Source organism: Mustela nigripes, chromosome 7 (genome assembly GCF_022355385.1).
Source record: "Mustela nigripes isolate SB6536 chromosome 7, MUSNIG.SB6536, whole genome shotgun sequence".
Taxonomy (NCBI): Eukaryota; Metazoa; Chordata; class Mammalia; order Carnivora; family Mustelidae; genus Mustela; species Mustela nigripes.
The window spans coordinates 90,370,738-90,383,558 of record NC_081563.1 but is presented as its reverse complement, the minus strand read 5'-3'; the positions used below and the strand labels follow the sequence as shown (position 1 = coordinate 90,383,558).

Sequence of the window (12,821 nt, the reverse complement as noted above, 5' to 3'; positions counted from 1 at the left end):
GAGTGGCATACATGGTGTGAAGACAGGAGAGGAGGGTACACAGTGTGATGTCAGGAGAGCAGTGAACACAGTGATAACAGGAAAGGTGCTAACATGGTGTGATGACAGGAGAGCAGTGTACATGGTGTGATGACAGGAGAGCGGTGTATATGGTGTGATTTCGGGAGAGAGGTGTACACAGTGTGTATGATTGGGAGCGTGGTGTACTTTGGTGTGATGACAGGAGAGTAGTGTATATTGGGAGAATGGTGTACACGGTGTATATGACAGGGAGCATCATGTACATGGTGTGTGTGACAGGGAGAGCGCCATGCATGGTGTGATTACAGGCAGAGCAGTGTACACACAGTGTAGGACACACAGAGTGGTATTCACAGGGTGTACGGGTGGGGAGATTTGTGTACACGGGGCATATGAAGGGCAGGGCCACATATGTAGTGTGTATGAAGGGAGAGTGGCATCCACACAGTATACGAAGGAAAGTGCATCACCCAGGGGTGTCTCCCACCTGTTCTTTCCAGTAGGAATGTACACAAGGGAGTCCCTCCAGTACTTGTGAGAGAGATGATCAACATTGGCCTTTCCAATGCTGCCTCCATTGGAAGCCTCTACCGTGGAATGCTTCCCTCTAATGCTGCCTCTAGGGAGAGCTTCCAAAAGCAGAATGAGTGGACTTCAGGCATCATCTGCCAGATATTGGCAGTTATATTAAAGGCATTTGAAATTGTCATTAAATGCTGCATTTCTCCTCTAAAACAAATGGAGAGCACCCAGGGCCAGGAAGTCACACTCTGGCCAAGTTGCAGGGTCAGGAACTCTGCCACACTGAAGTCTCACCCATCACCAGATTCCAGGCTGATCTGGTGGAGGGGCTGGTGGGTCTGCCAGCCAGGCACTCAGACCCTCACTTCTGCCTGGTTGTCTTCTTGGAAAGCTTGAGTCTCAGAGCTGGAAATGTGCAGTTGCCTTCAGGGTCCTCTCCCTCGTCTACCCCTCACAGGGACCGACACCTGCATTGGTTAACCTGGCAGAGAGCAAATGCGAGGGAACATCTGCATCTTGTGGGCACCACTCTGTCCCTTACACACCAAGGCCACGCACTGCTGTGGGCCATGGAAGGGTTTGTTCCTTGGCTGAATTGGATCAAATTGGGGAGGGGGTGCTTCTGCAGAGCTGTGGCCCCTTCTTGAGGTTTCTGTTCTTAGTAAGGGTTTGCACCTAGAGCAGGTATGGCCCTGGTGGGAGCAGATGCTGTAGGGGCAGATGCTGCCCTGGGGCAGGCAAAGGAGAAAGGAGGAGCACACCTCCCTCTGGGGATTTTGGAGCATGTTGGTGGCTGGCCACTTCCACATGTCTCCAGGCACACTACAGGAAAGCTCAGGTGTGGGCTGTGAGAAATTATCTAGTCCAGAAGATCACGTCATTTAGAGGGATTTTGTTTTCAATAATAGAAAAATCCAACAAAATCTTCAAGTCTAAGAAATGTTAGGTTGCAGTAAGGATCCCAGATGCAGTCTCTGACCATAGAGCCCCTCCTTCTGAGTCTCTGGTCTCAGGGTGTCTGCCCTGGCTGGGGGGCTACCTGTGCCCTGGGGGGTCTGAGCTGTGGGAGAGCCCTTCTTTCCATCATATTCCCAAGGCGGCGGCATCTGCGTGTCCTGTAGCAGCAGCAGATGTGTGGGTTTTATAATGGGGAATGGGCATCATGGTCACAGTGTTTATGAAGCTCCCACTGTGTGCAGGGCCCAAAGACTGACATTGGGCTGGCTTTGGTAAGAGGCAAGCTGCCCTCAATTCAAGATGTGTGGATTTGTGCCCAGATATTTATTTTTTATGTTCCAGGTGCTGAGTTCCCTTGGTTATCACGTGGTCACCTTTGACTACAGAGGTGAGTTCTTATGCAAGTGCAAGTCTGGGCCCTCACACTGCTCCCATCTGGGTCTGCTGTGCAGGCGTCAGTCACCTTGGGAGCCGAGGCAGCATTTGTAGCTCATGGTGCCCTGATGTGCAGTGATGGCGAGTGTGGTGGTCGGTGTGAGGGCACATCATCTTCCCATGTGTGTCCTGCATGCTGATGAGGGGCATCCCTCAGCAACATTTTAAATGTAGAAGATACTGTCATTTCTTTACTGGATTCTGACTCCCCAGAGCTGGTCTTCGGACACATTTTGTGGGCAGAAGAGCTTGTCTTGTTAAAGTTCTTCTTCTTCTTCTTTTTTTTTTTTTTTTAAGATTTTATTTATTTATTTGACAGACATCACAAGTCGGCAGAGAGGTAGGCAGAGAGAGAAGGGAGGAAGCAGGCTCCCTGTGGAGCAGAGAGCCCAATGTAGGGCTTGATCCCAGGACTCTGGGACCATGACCTGAGCCAAAGGTAGAGGCTTTAACCCACTGAGCCACCCAGGCACCCCTCTTGTTAAAGTTCTGAAAACAGGAGAAAGAACTGTTAAGAGAGAAGAAAGATTCTTCTTGCCCCTCAGCATTTTTTCTTTCTTGAGTGAGTCAGAAGGCTTTGCTGCTGAAGAGATGGAGAACCCACAGTCACTGTAGGCTAAGAATGGTGCACCTTAACGAGCCAGGAAAATACTTCGTATTGATCAAGAGCTGCCCTGTGAGAAGCATGGGCCTCCTGTAGTCTCAGCAGCAGAGGTCAGAGGTCAGAGGGCTGCTTGGCTTACTTAGCCTGCTTAGCTTGACCTACAGGGAGGGTAATGGTGTCAATACCCTCAGACCGAGGATATGGTGTCGTAACAAATTGCCACACACCTGATGTCTTCAAAGAGCACAGACTTACTTTGCAGTTCTGGAGGTCGAAAGTCCAAAACCTTTGCCACTGGGTTAAATAAAATACAGGTGTTGGCGGGGCCAGCCCTTCAGGAGCTTCTGTGGGAGAATCTAGTTCCTTCCCCTTCCAGCTGCTTGAAGCTGTCCTTGTGCCTCAGTGCATGGCCTCTTGAGTCTGATCTCTGACCCTTGCCTTTCCCTCTCACTTGTCCAGCAGACCATTGTGGTGACTTTGCACCCATGCTGATAAGCCCATAATCGCCCGTGTCATAGTCTGCTGATCAGTGGCCTCATTTCCTCCTGCTGCTTCACTCCCGCCCCTTGCTGGCCACAGAATCAAATGTCCTCACAGGCCCCGGGGATGAACACACAGGCCTCTGGGGTGGCAGTGGCCTGCCTGCTGTAGGGATGGTTCTTTCCCAGAAGAGTGTTCACAAGTTCTGGGTTGGGAAAAACTACAGATAAGGATCTGGAAAGTAGTTCACCCACTTATCCTTTTCTCTGTGCTAAAAAGGGGTTTGTGTTCCTACAGAGTGCTAGAGACTTCAGGGTGATAGAGCAGCCTCCTTCCTTGTTCACCTCCTTGTGCTTCTACCAGAAAGTGAAAGCCCTCACAGCACTTTGTCTTTCCAGTTCTCATCAAGTCTCTGCATTTCTAAGCTCCACATCTGCCAGTCTCTGTCTCTCTGTATTCCTTCCTTCTGTCCACACCTTGAAGCTCTCAGGGTGGCCTTGTCTCTCACATGCCCCCTTAAGCATCTGGGATACCCAGGGGAGGTGCCCAGTTGTCGGTTTTGCTTAGGCAGCAGAGCAGGCTCTTTCTGAGACTCGTGGTGCTTTCAGATCATTTGATGATGACTCACTGCTGAGTTGCTAGAAATGACAGTGGCATTTGCCCTTTACAAGATCCTGGGGGGAGGGTCCTGGGGGAAAATGGGGTCTGGGAACAGAGATGATTAGCTTTCCTCTGCTATTCTGAGAGCCCCTTTTCTTTCTGGGTCAGAGTTGCCTTGAGCCTGGAATCCTGCCCCCTCCCCAGCCTGACTACCCACATCTGTCTTTAGCTGGGCTACAGCTGGCCATGGAAGCCAGACTGGGCTCAGGATCCCCCGGGGGACGCTCCTTTCCTGCCGGGGCTTTGGGCAGGCCAAGGTCTCACTGGCCTATCACCTTGGGCCAGCTACCAGCAAGCCCTAAGGGTTGGGGAGCTTGCTGCCCCATCTGCCCGCAGGAGTCTGTGCGTCTGACGGCCCTGTCTGCACAGTTGTTCCTTGAGGCTTAGATAAGGGTGTGTGGATGGCTGTTTGGGCTCAGGGGTTGTAGCTGGCCAAGGAAGCCAGAGAAGTAGAATCCGGCTTGTCCACACACCCCTCATGTGGGTCTGTGAATGATGGTGGCAGAGACTTCTGTTGCCCCAGCCAGTCCTAGGCTGCCTGTTGAGAAAGAAGGGTATGAGTCCACCCCTCAAGCGGTTCCAGGGGCTGGGATTTGACTTCCTCCTCTTGCCACTTCTCCCCCTGCCAGGTTGGGGTGACTCGGTAGGAACGCCATCGGAGCGAGGCATGACATATGATGCACTCCATGTTTTTGACTGGATCAAAGCAAGAAGTGGAGACAACCCTGTGTATATTTGGGGTCATTCTCTAGGCACTGGGTGAGTTCACAGCCTGGTGGAGTTATGGGGGAGCAGGTCTTCACGGGGCAACGTTTCACCAGGTCTTTCCAAGACTGCCCTGATGGCGTCTGGATCCCGTGACACCATAAGTCCCAACAACCCTTGTCCCTCTTGTCCCTCATGCCCGTGATGGGGATGGGGAAGAAGTGCCACAAGACACCATGAAAAGTTTGAGCTGCTTGAACTCCTCAACCCAAAAAGGGACTTGAGATACACACAGGCAGCTGTGGGGTGGCCATTTAACCTCTGCAGGGAGGGTGGGCACACTTGCCTCAGTCCCAGGGTGTTCCTCAGGGAGGTGTCTGCAGAGCAGACCAGACAGGGCACTTGGGTTAGCATCAACTGGCTCTGGAGTGTGGGTGCTGGCTGGCAACCTGCGGGCTGGGGCTTTGATCACTTGCAAACCAGGGACATTTGTAAACAGCATGACCGCTTGGCCTGTACTTGGCTTACCAGAGACCATAGGGGAGGCAGCAATGGGTGGTTCCCTTCCTACATCTGCCAGGATGGGGGAAACAGTTTAATACTCCATCTGGGGCTGCCTGAATCGCTGCTGCTGATGGAAGGTCAACAATGTTTCTAAAAGGGGCACTGCTGTCAGTGCCCGGAGTCATGAGGCCTTCAGCAACCATCCCTTTTCCAGCAGCTTTTCCTTTGGGTGCCGTGGCCGTGGCCCCTTCCTCCCCCTGATGCTCACCTTGGACACCCTGCTGCAGTTAGGGTGGACCTGCGGGCTGGGAAGTGCCTGCAGAGAGGAGCTGGGGCCGAGCGGGGAGCAGGCCATCCTGCTGTGGCTGTCTGCATGGGACCCGCCCAGTGTGGCCCTGGGATGGCAAGAGATCTGGGGGCTGTCATTGCCATCCTCGTCAGAAGGGGTGGCCCATGGCAGGGGCAGCATGGTCCTGGGCATCTTTGTCCATACCCTCCCCCAGCCCCAAACTCCACCAGTCGCTTCACAGATCCCACAGTTCCTCTGGTTCACTTACAAGACTAGAACAGTCTCATCTCAAACAATTTCCATCATCATTCATCTGAACTGTTTTTCCTTCTTAGAGTGGCGACAAATCTGGTGCGGCGCCTCTGTGAGCGAGGTAGGGGCCTGTGTGGCAGTGGGAGTCTTGGTGGGCTGGGCAGGGTCTCCTCCTGGTCTCTGGGCTCAGGCGGGGTGGGCAGCGTGTTTGTGCATACTCGCTGTGCCCCATGCTCTGCTGTGGGTTCTTAGGAGGGATGCTGATGTATGACAGCACAGCGACAGTGCCTGGTGTCATCTCAGAGCCCTAGACACAGGTGCCGCGGTCTGGGTAAACCCTCAGCTGACCCCAGCCTGCATTCCCCATGGATTTTTGAGCAGCTGGCGGAGCCTTATCAGGACTGGGCTCCCAAGACACAGCTTCAGTAGATGTGGTGCTGGGGAGCAAATGACAGCCACCTGAGAGGCCCCTGTGTGGGCACTTCTTGTGCCCCATCCATGCAGGAGTGCCTGTGAAGGGGGGGCAGGGCCGGTGGTGGGGGGTGCCTGGGGTCCACTCTCCAGTCTGGGGGACCAGCCTCTCCTGAGACATCCATGAGGGCTTCTTGCCCACCTGGCAGCCCCCTGTTTGTTTTATTTTCTAGAGACACCTCCAGATGCCCTTATATTGGAATCTCCATTCACTAATATACGTGAAGAAGCTAAGAGCCATCCCTTCTCAGTGGCAAGTACAGATCTTATTAAAAGTTGCCTTATTGTTATTATTAAAATAATTACTATCAAGGTAAGTCTTAAGAGAATAAGTATAAAATAAAAATCAATCCTTGTTTAGTGCAGGGTGCTGCTGGGGAATTTTATAACTCTGTAGTAGGCAGAAGGACGGGGTCACAGCTGGGTTGTCCAAGGATAGTAGGATCCACGGGAGGCCATGCTTCTGAGGCATGGTTTGCCTAGCTGGCATCGTTGCCCTGCAGGGCTCAGCCCAGGCCTGTGGCTGCTCTCCTGGCTGCTTCCGCGAACACGGAGCTGGTAGGTGCCCCTGCTCCCTGACTGCATAGACGGTGCTCAACAGTAAGGCTCTCCCAGTCGTGTCTCCAGGTGACAACCTGGGGGAACCCTGGTGGGGATCCCAGGGTGACTCAGGCCCTTCTTACCTGCCAGGATTGAGGCCTTGGACCCTCTTTTTATAAGCCTAGTCCAGAGGGGGCTCCTGTGTGTTTTCTGTCCTGTGGGTTCAGGGGGGCTGTGTCAGCCCCCTACCTGACCTCACGGTGCTCTGTTGCAGACCGAAGGAGTCCTCTATAATCTTACTTCTTTGGTGTTGCTTTACCCCCAAGTCACATGGACTCCCTGTTGGAGCCAGTCCTGCCCAGCTGCTGCTCTGAGGTGTGGGAGCCCATTTTGTGGGCAGCTATGCGTGGCCAGTTTGGGAGCCTCTTAAGCACAGAGTCTGTAGTCTGGGCAGTGGGGCACCCCAGCACAGCTCTGGTGGGGGCTCAGGTCAGTCCATTTGGAAGCACAGGAGACCCTTGGGCACTGAGCACCCTCTGTCTAAATCCTTGACCTCGGCCTTTGCTGTGGCTGTTTTAACTGATGTTTCTGCATGTTGTTTCTGTGTCGCCTTCAGATATACCGATACTTCCCTGGGTTTGACTGGTTTTTCCTCGACCCCATTACAAGCAGTGGAATTAAATTTGCAAATGATGAAAAGTGAGTACTATGGTACAATACCTCATTTTCCAACTTAAAAAAAATCATTGAGAACCCCCAGGACTAGTCACCTTAACCAAACAGGGTGGAATTCTGTATACTGGGGTTCTTCCCCAACCATCAGACCTTTGTAAAGGGCAAGTCAGGCTGGGAGCTGCAACCGAGAGAAAAGGGATTTGAAAAGGCCATGGTGGCATTAAAGCAACAGGAAGACAACGTGTCCCTGTGTTTGTTTTATTTGTTAGTTGAAATCAGAATCAGAATTCCCGACAGAGGGGCGCCTGGGTGGCTCAGTGGGTCAAGCTGCTGCCTTCGGCTCGGGTCATGATCTCAGGGTCCTGGGATCGAGTCCCACGTCGGGCTCTCTGCTCAGCGGGGAGCCTGCTTCCTCCTCTCTCTGCCTGCTTCTCTGCCTACTTGTGATCGCTCTCTGTCAAATAAATAAATAATCTTTAAAAAAAAAAAAAAAGAATTCCCGACAGATTCTAATAAGGGGAGCTGTTACTCAAAAAATGACACTGCCTCGGCCGTTTGATTTCTGTTTGGTTGTAGAAAAACGTTACAGAGTTCACTATTAAAAATATTTCTAGGGACGCCTGGGTGACTCAGTTGGTTAAGCATCTGCCTTCAGCTCAAGCTGTGATCTCAGGATCCCAGAATCGAGCCCTTCGTTGGGTTCCCTGCTCAGTGGGGAGTCTGCTTCTCTCTCTGCCTACTGCTCCCCTTGCTTGTGCTCTGGCTTTCTCTCTCTCTGACAAATAAATAAAATCTTAAAAAATATATATATTTCTACTGGGGCTCCTGGGTGGCTCAGTCAGTTGAGCAGCCAACTCTTGGTTTCTTCTCAGGACTGTGGGATCAAGTCCCATGTTGGGCTCCATAAGGAGTCTGCTTGAAGATTCTCTCCCTGTGCCCCTTCCCACCTCACTCACTCAATCTGTCTAAAATAAATAAATCTTAAAAAAATAAATATCAGGTTAACATTTAAAAATCTACACTCAGGAATAAATGTGAAAAAATGGGATATTTTTCCTCTTAATTTTTTGTTTTGTTTCTGAAAATAGAGCAAACTAAAATTTGAACAGAAATAAGCAAAAAACTTGGTTGTTTATAAATATTGTTTTGGAACTTCAAGAATGATCTGAAAAAAGTGGATTCCAACAACAAGCACCATAGTGAGCGTTGGGTCCCCCGAAGGTGCCTTGGCCATGCTCTGGGCTGACCATTGAGGGGCTGGCAGTATTTCACCTGCAGGAAATCATAAGCCCCCATTTGGGTGCATGGTGACAGCATGTGAACCAGGCCTTTTCTAGAGTGGGTCAGGTTTAGGACATACCCCTTAGAATGGAAGTCCTGAAAAGATGGGCAGTGTCACCATCAAAGTGTGACCCTTGCAGCAGAGATGCTCCTCCCTGGAAGCAGAATGCAGAGAAAGTGTGCATGTATGTGTATTGCAAGCAGAAGCCCAGATCACTGGATGGGCTGGGCATCGGTGGGGTGACAAGCCTTCTGGCCCAGGTCCTGCCCGGTGCCAGGCTTGCTCAGTGAGGGGTGGCCAGGACCTGTCTATGCCCACAGCTCCTCCGTGGTTTGCTAGAGGGTTTGGATCATCTGAACCTCTTGAAAATGTTAATTTATTTGTAAACCTTCTGGGTGACCTTAAATGTCATTTTCAATAAAGACAGGTTAGAGCATGTAGGCTTTTTTACCAACACATTTCTAGTGACCATCATTTGCTATAGGTTTCTTGGCCCACCTCCATGGGCCAAATATAAATATCATTTTTTAACTTTTAAAGAAAAGGTCTAGTGGCAAAAATAATAATTTCCAATTTCTAGAAAATACACAGGGATCGGATAAGATGAATGGATCGATCTCTAGACTTGACTGAATAGATGATGGTGTAAACACTAGTTCTCTAGTGAAAAGCCAGTCAAGTTCTATCTGTTGAGCACCATGGTGAAGCCCCACGAAACCTGGGTAGGCCCAGGGACCCCCGCCCTCTCCCTGGGGCCTTGGTTCAGTTCCATCTTCCCCCACAGTGTGAAGCACATCTCCTGCTCCTTGCTCATCCTGCATGCCGAGGACGACCCGGTCGTGCCCTTCCAGCTTGGCAGAAAGGTGAGAGTTGGTGCCAACTCTGGTGTGGGCAGGTGTCTAGCCAGCTCCCATTCAGGCTGGGCCAGACATCTGCAGGGGTTCTGCTGCTGCCAGGTGCCCCCACCCCAGAAGAAGAAGCTAGGGGAGGTCAGCAGCAGGGTCGGATGGGGGCAAACAGTTGATGTCTTATCAGCAAAGGTACGCTAGAGGGCATGGACTTCTTCACCAGTACATTTGGTGATAGCAAGAGGAAACCTGAGAAGTAATCAGATGGCTCCCAGTCCATGCACAGGGAGCCTGGCCTGACAGACTTGACTGCTGGGTACTCGGCTAGGCTGGACAGAAGGAGCCCTCGAGGAGGAGGATCCGTGACCCTCGTGCAGGGATCCCAGTTGGCAGACTTGATACAGAACCTCTTGTCTGTTCACCTGCCTTTGGAATGGGCCCGATGTCAGGAATACCCTGCTGTTGGGGGGCCTCCATGTTTGCTTTTGCTTAGTTTGCTCTGCCTTTGCTGCCAGGCAGCAGCATTCAATTTGTAGAAGTGTTGTGGCAGCTAGCTAGCACCATCTGGCATGGTGATGGTGAGGGTCAGGGGCAGCCTTGATAGAGTGAGGCCTAGGGGCCAGTGGGTTCCAGCCTGGCCAAGTCTCCTCCCTCCAGCGAGCCCGGGCCCACGGGGCTGTCTCGCAATGGCTGCTCAGACCCATAGATCCTGGCCATCTCAGGGAGGAAGGGGCTGAGGAAGGACAGATTGTGAGCCAGGCTACCGACTGGCCTTGACCCAGGCACACAGCAAAGTCCAAGGCAGACAGCCCAGCCAAGGCCCCGGGATGAGCCCTCAGGGCTGCTCTGGCACCTATCATCCACATATCTGCATGCCAGGCAGCTCTTCACGTGAGGCGGGCTCAGCTGCCTTACTGCCCCCTGCCGAGGGGCCATCTGGGAGAGGGGCATTAGGACAAAAGGTCTCGAGTGTCAAGCCAAGGAGCTGATTCCTGTCCACACCCGTGCCCCTTGCTCTGGCCACACAGGCAGCAGGACAGCACCATCTCTGGCGGAGGACTTGGGTTGCTCTTCGGAGGTAGCAGCTACTGACTGGTTTCTCTCCTGGGGAGACCACTAGGCAGGGCTGCCATCTGTGGGTGCTGACCTGTCTCTCCCTCATCCCAGCTCTACAACATCGCTGCTCCATCCCGAAGCTTCCGAGACTTCAAAGTTCAGTTTATCCCCTTCCACTCAGACCTTGGCTACAGGCACAAGTATATCTACAAGAGCCCTGAGCTTCCACGGATACTGAGGTGAGGCATTCTCCCCCTGGGGTGTGGTGGCTCAGGCCAGGTATGCGTCAGGCCCAGCCCTGAAAGCTGCCTCAGTGGGGCAGAGGGTTGCCGTGACTCAAGAACCTTCCATCTCCAGGGAGAGGGGTTCAGTGTGCATGGCGCCTCCCTCCTGAAGCGCTTCCGTGATCAGACAGGGCAGTGACTTCCCTGTGGTGTGGGTTGTGCAGGCTACATAGACACCCCACTCGGGAGCATCCAGCCACTGTGGGTCAGGCCTCAGTCTCTTCCTACACACCCATCAGGTCCTGCCCCTGTGCATATGCACATGGGAGTCTCTGGGCCAGCTCGCAAAACCTGTTTGTCCTCAGCTGCTTCTTGAAAGGGAGCTGTGCTCCTGGCTACACCATGATAGCCATGGTCTGGGGCCAGGACAGTGAGTGGCTGGGGCTATGGTGCCCATCCCTTGCCCAGGTGCCAAGCCCAGGCATGAAGGGCGAGATGGTGGCACAGGGTTGTTTGGACTGGATGAGGCCTGGCCCCGCCTCAGGAGCCCAGGCTTTTGTGCAGGGACAAATCCCATCACTCAGGCCCATGCTCCCCAGCCTCCTTGCCTCCCATCCCAGGCATAGGCAGCCCAGCACCTCCTGGCCGTGTGGCCTTCTGCAGGATGCCGAGGTGGGGATGGTGCAAGTTCACCTTTCTGGGGCTGCTGAGCCTGGGGGTGTTGGAATTGGCCCTCAGTAGTTTTATGCCATTACACTTCAGCTCTCCTATGGCTGTCTCAGCAGTTCCAGAAGCAAAGCTGCATTTCTTTTTTTTTTTTTTTAAAGATTTTATTTGTTTATTTGACAGAGATCACAAGTAGACAGAGAGGCAGACAGAGAGAGAGAGGGAAGCAGACTCCCCACTGAGCAGAGAGCCTGATGCGGGGCTTGATCTCAGGACCCCGAGATCATGACCTGAGCCGAAGGCAGAGGCTTAACCCACTGAGCCACCCAAGCACCCCCCAAAGGTGCATTTCTTTAGTGGTTTGCCATTTCCTGAATCAGGGACCTGGGTTGCTGAGAGGGGACTGTGAACTCAAAGAGTATGGGTTTGCTCTAGGGTTGTGATTTTTCCAGCACAAAAGGAATAGGTTATAGGAAATTTAGTCCAGGGTACAGCTCTAGAGTTTAGAACAAAGAAGAGTAGCCCATTACCTGGTCTTTCTTCCTACAGGGTTGAGATTTGACCAGGCCAATTCCATTGGAGCCCTGTTTATTTAACTCAGGCTTTCTGAGCGGGGGTGGTCCTCCAGGGTCCTTCTCAGACTCCTGGGATGAGTTGTTTGAGGACGGATGAGGAAAGAGCTCTGGTGTGGGCTCTGGGTTTGGCTGATGGCTGTCCTCCTGTCGTCTAGGGAATTCCTGGGAAAGTCAGAACCTGGGCGCCAACACTGAGTCTTGCTGCCTGAAGGAGCATGAAGACCTCTACCCTCCTCCCCTTTGCTCCAGCCAACCTGGCACCCTGGGGCCTGGGGTGCCAGCGTCTTCAATGCCCCCGGAGAGAGGACTTGGATGCCAGCTGAGGCAGGCAGAGGAGACCCGGCAGACCTGAGGCACCTGTCTTAGGTGGCTGGGAGCATGGATCTTTGTGGAAAACACAGGTTGCAGGCATGGGATCCCCTCTCCCTCTTGTTGCCACTCAATCCGAGCTCTCATTGGGAAGACAGTGACAGAGTAGGCCAGCCGCCAGCTGGTCTATCCCACACTTGCTGAGCTGGGCAAGGGAGCCTGGGGCAGGAGGCTTGGGGTCTTGGGACCACACTGAGCTTTCCAGCATCACTGGTAAGATCGTGGGGAGATGGGTTCTGTCCCTTCCCAGCCCACGCAGAATAGACTCTAATGGTCCCATTGGCAACGCCCCCAACCCAGAGCACCCTGCTTGCCTACCTTGGCGGTCCCTGCATCCCTGGGCAGGTCCCACTGCTCACAACGGGGGAGGTGAGGTGCCCATGACCTGCACTTCCTCCACTTTCTGCCCACCTTTCTGCCTAACCTGGCCTTAGACTGAGCATTTATTTAAGAATAAAATCGTGGTGGTGGTCTATCTGCTGTGTTCTCAGTGACCCCCCCCAGCTATTTTCAGGTCATGTTCAGAGCCCAGCCTGTGGGAGGAGGGGCAGCTCTGTAAGGCCAGAGATCCTGGGCCTTCCTTTCCTCCTTCTAGATGTGGAGGTCCGTGCAAGGAGGGGCATCGTCCCAGGACAAGGTATGTTCATGGCCGGGGGGTGGCTTCTCCAGAGGGGACAGGGGGCGTT

The 12,821-nt window shown here is 53.0% G+C and overlaps 1 protein-coding gene across 2 annotated transcripts in view; it reads left to right on the top strand.

Annotated features, from left to right (window-relative positions):
* Positions 1-12,610, top strand: part of ABHD12 (abhydrolase domain containing 12, lysophospholipase) — a 96,960-nt gene extending 84,350 nt beyond the window's left edge. Inside the window, exons 6-13 of one of the 2 annotated variants that reach the window (XM_059406412.1) lie at positions 1,843-1,888; positions 4,309-4,438; positions 5,513-5,550; positions 6,074-6,153; positions 7,057-7,139; positions 9,182-9,260; positions 10,413-10,540; positions 11,922-12,610. In XM_059406412.1, coding sequence (XP_059262395.1) covers positions 1,843-1,888; positions 4,309-4,438; positions 5,513-5,550; positions 6,074-6,153; positions 7,057-7,139; positions 9,182-9,260; positions 10,413-10,540; positions 11,922-11,961 — 624 coding nt within the window. In that variant the 3' untranslated portion in view covers positions 11,962-12,610. The remainder of the gene's footprint in view (positions 1-1,842; positions 1,889-4,308; positions 4,439-5,512; positions 5,551-6,073; positions 6,154-7,056; positions 7,140-9,181; positions 9,261-10,412; positions 10,541-11,921) is intronic. The other variant, XM_059406413.1, reaches the window with a different exon arrangement.
* The last annotated feature ends 211 nt before the right edge of the window (positions 12,611-12,821 follow it).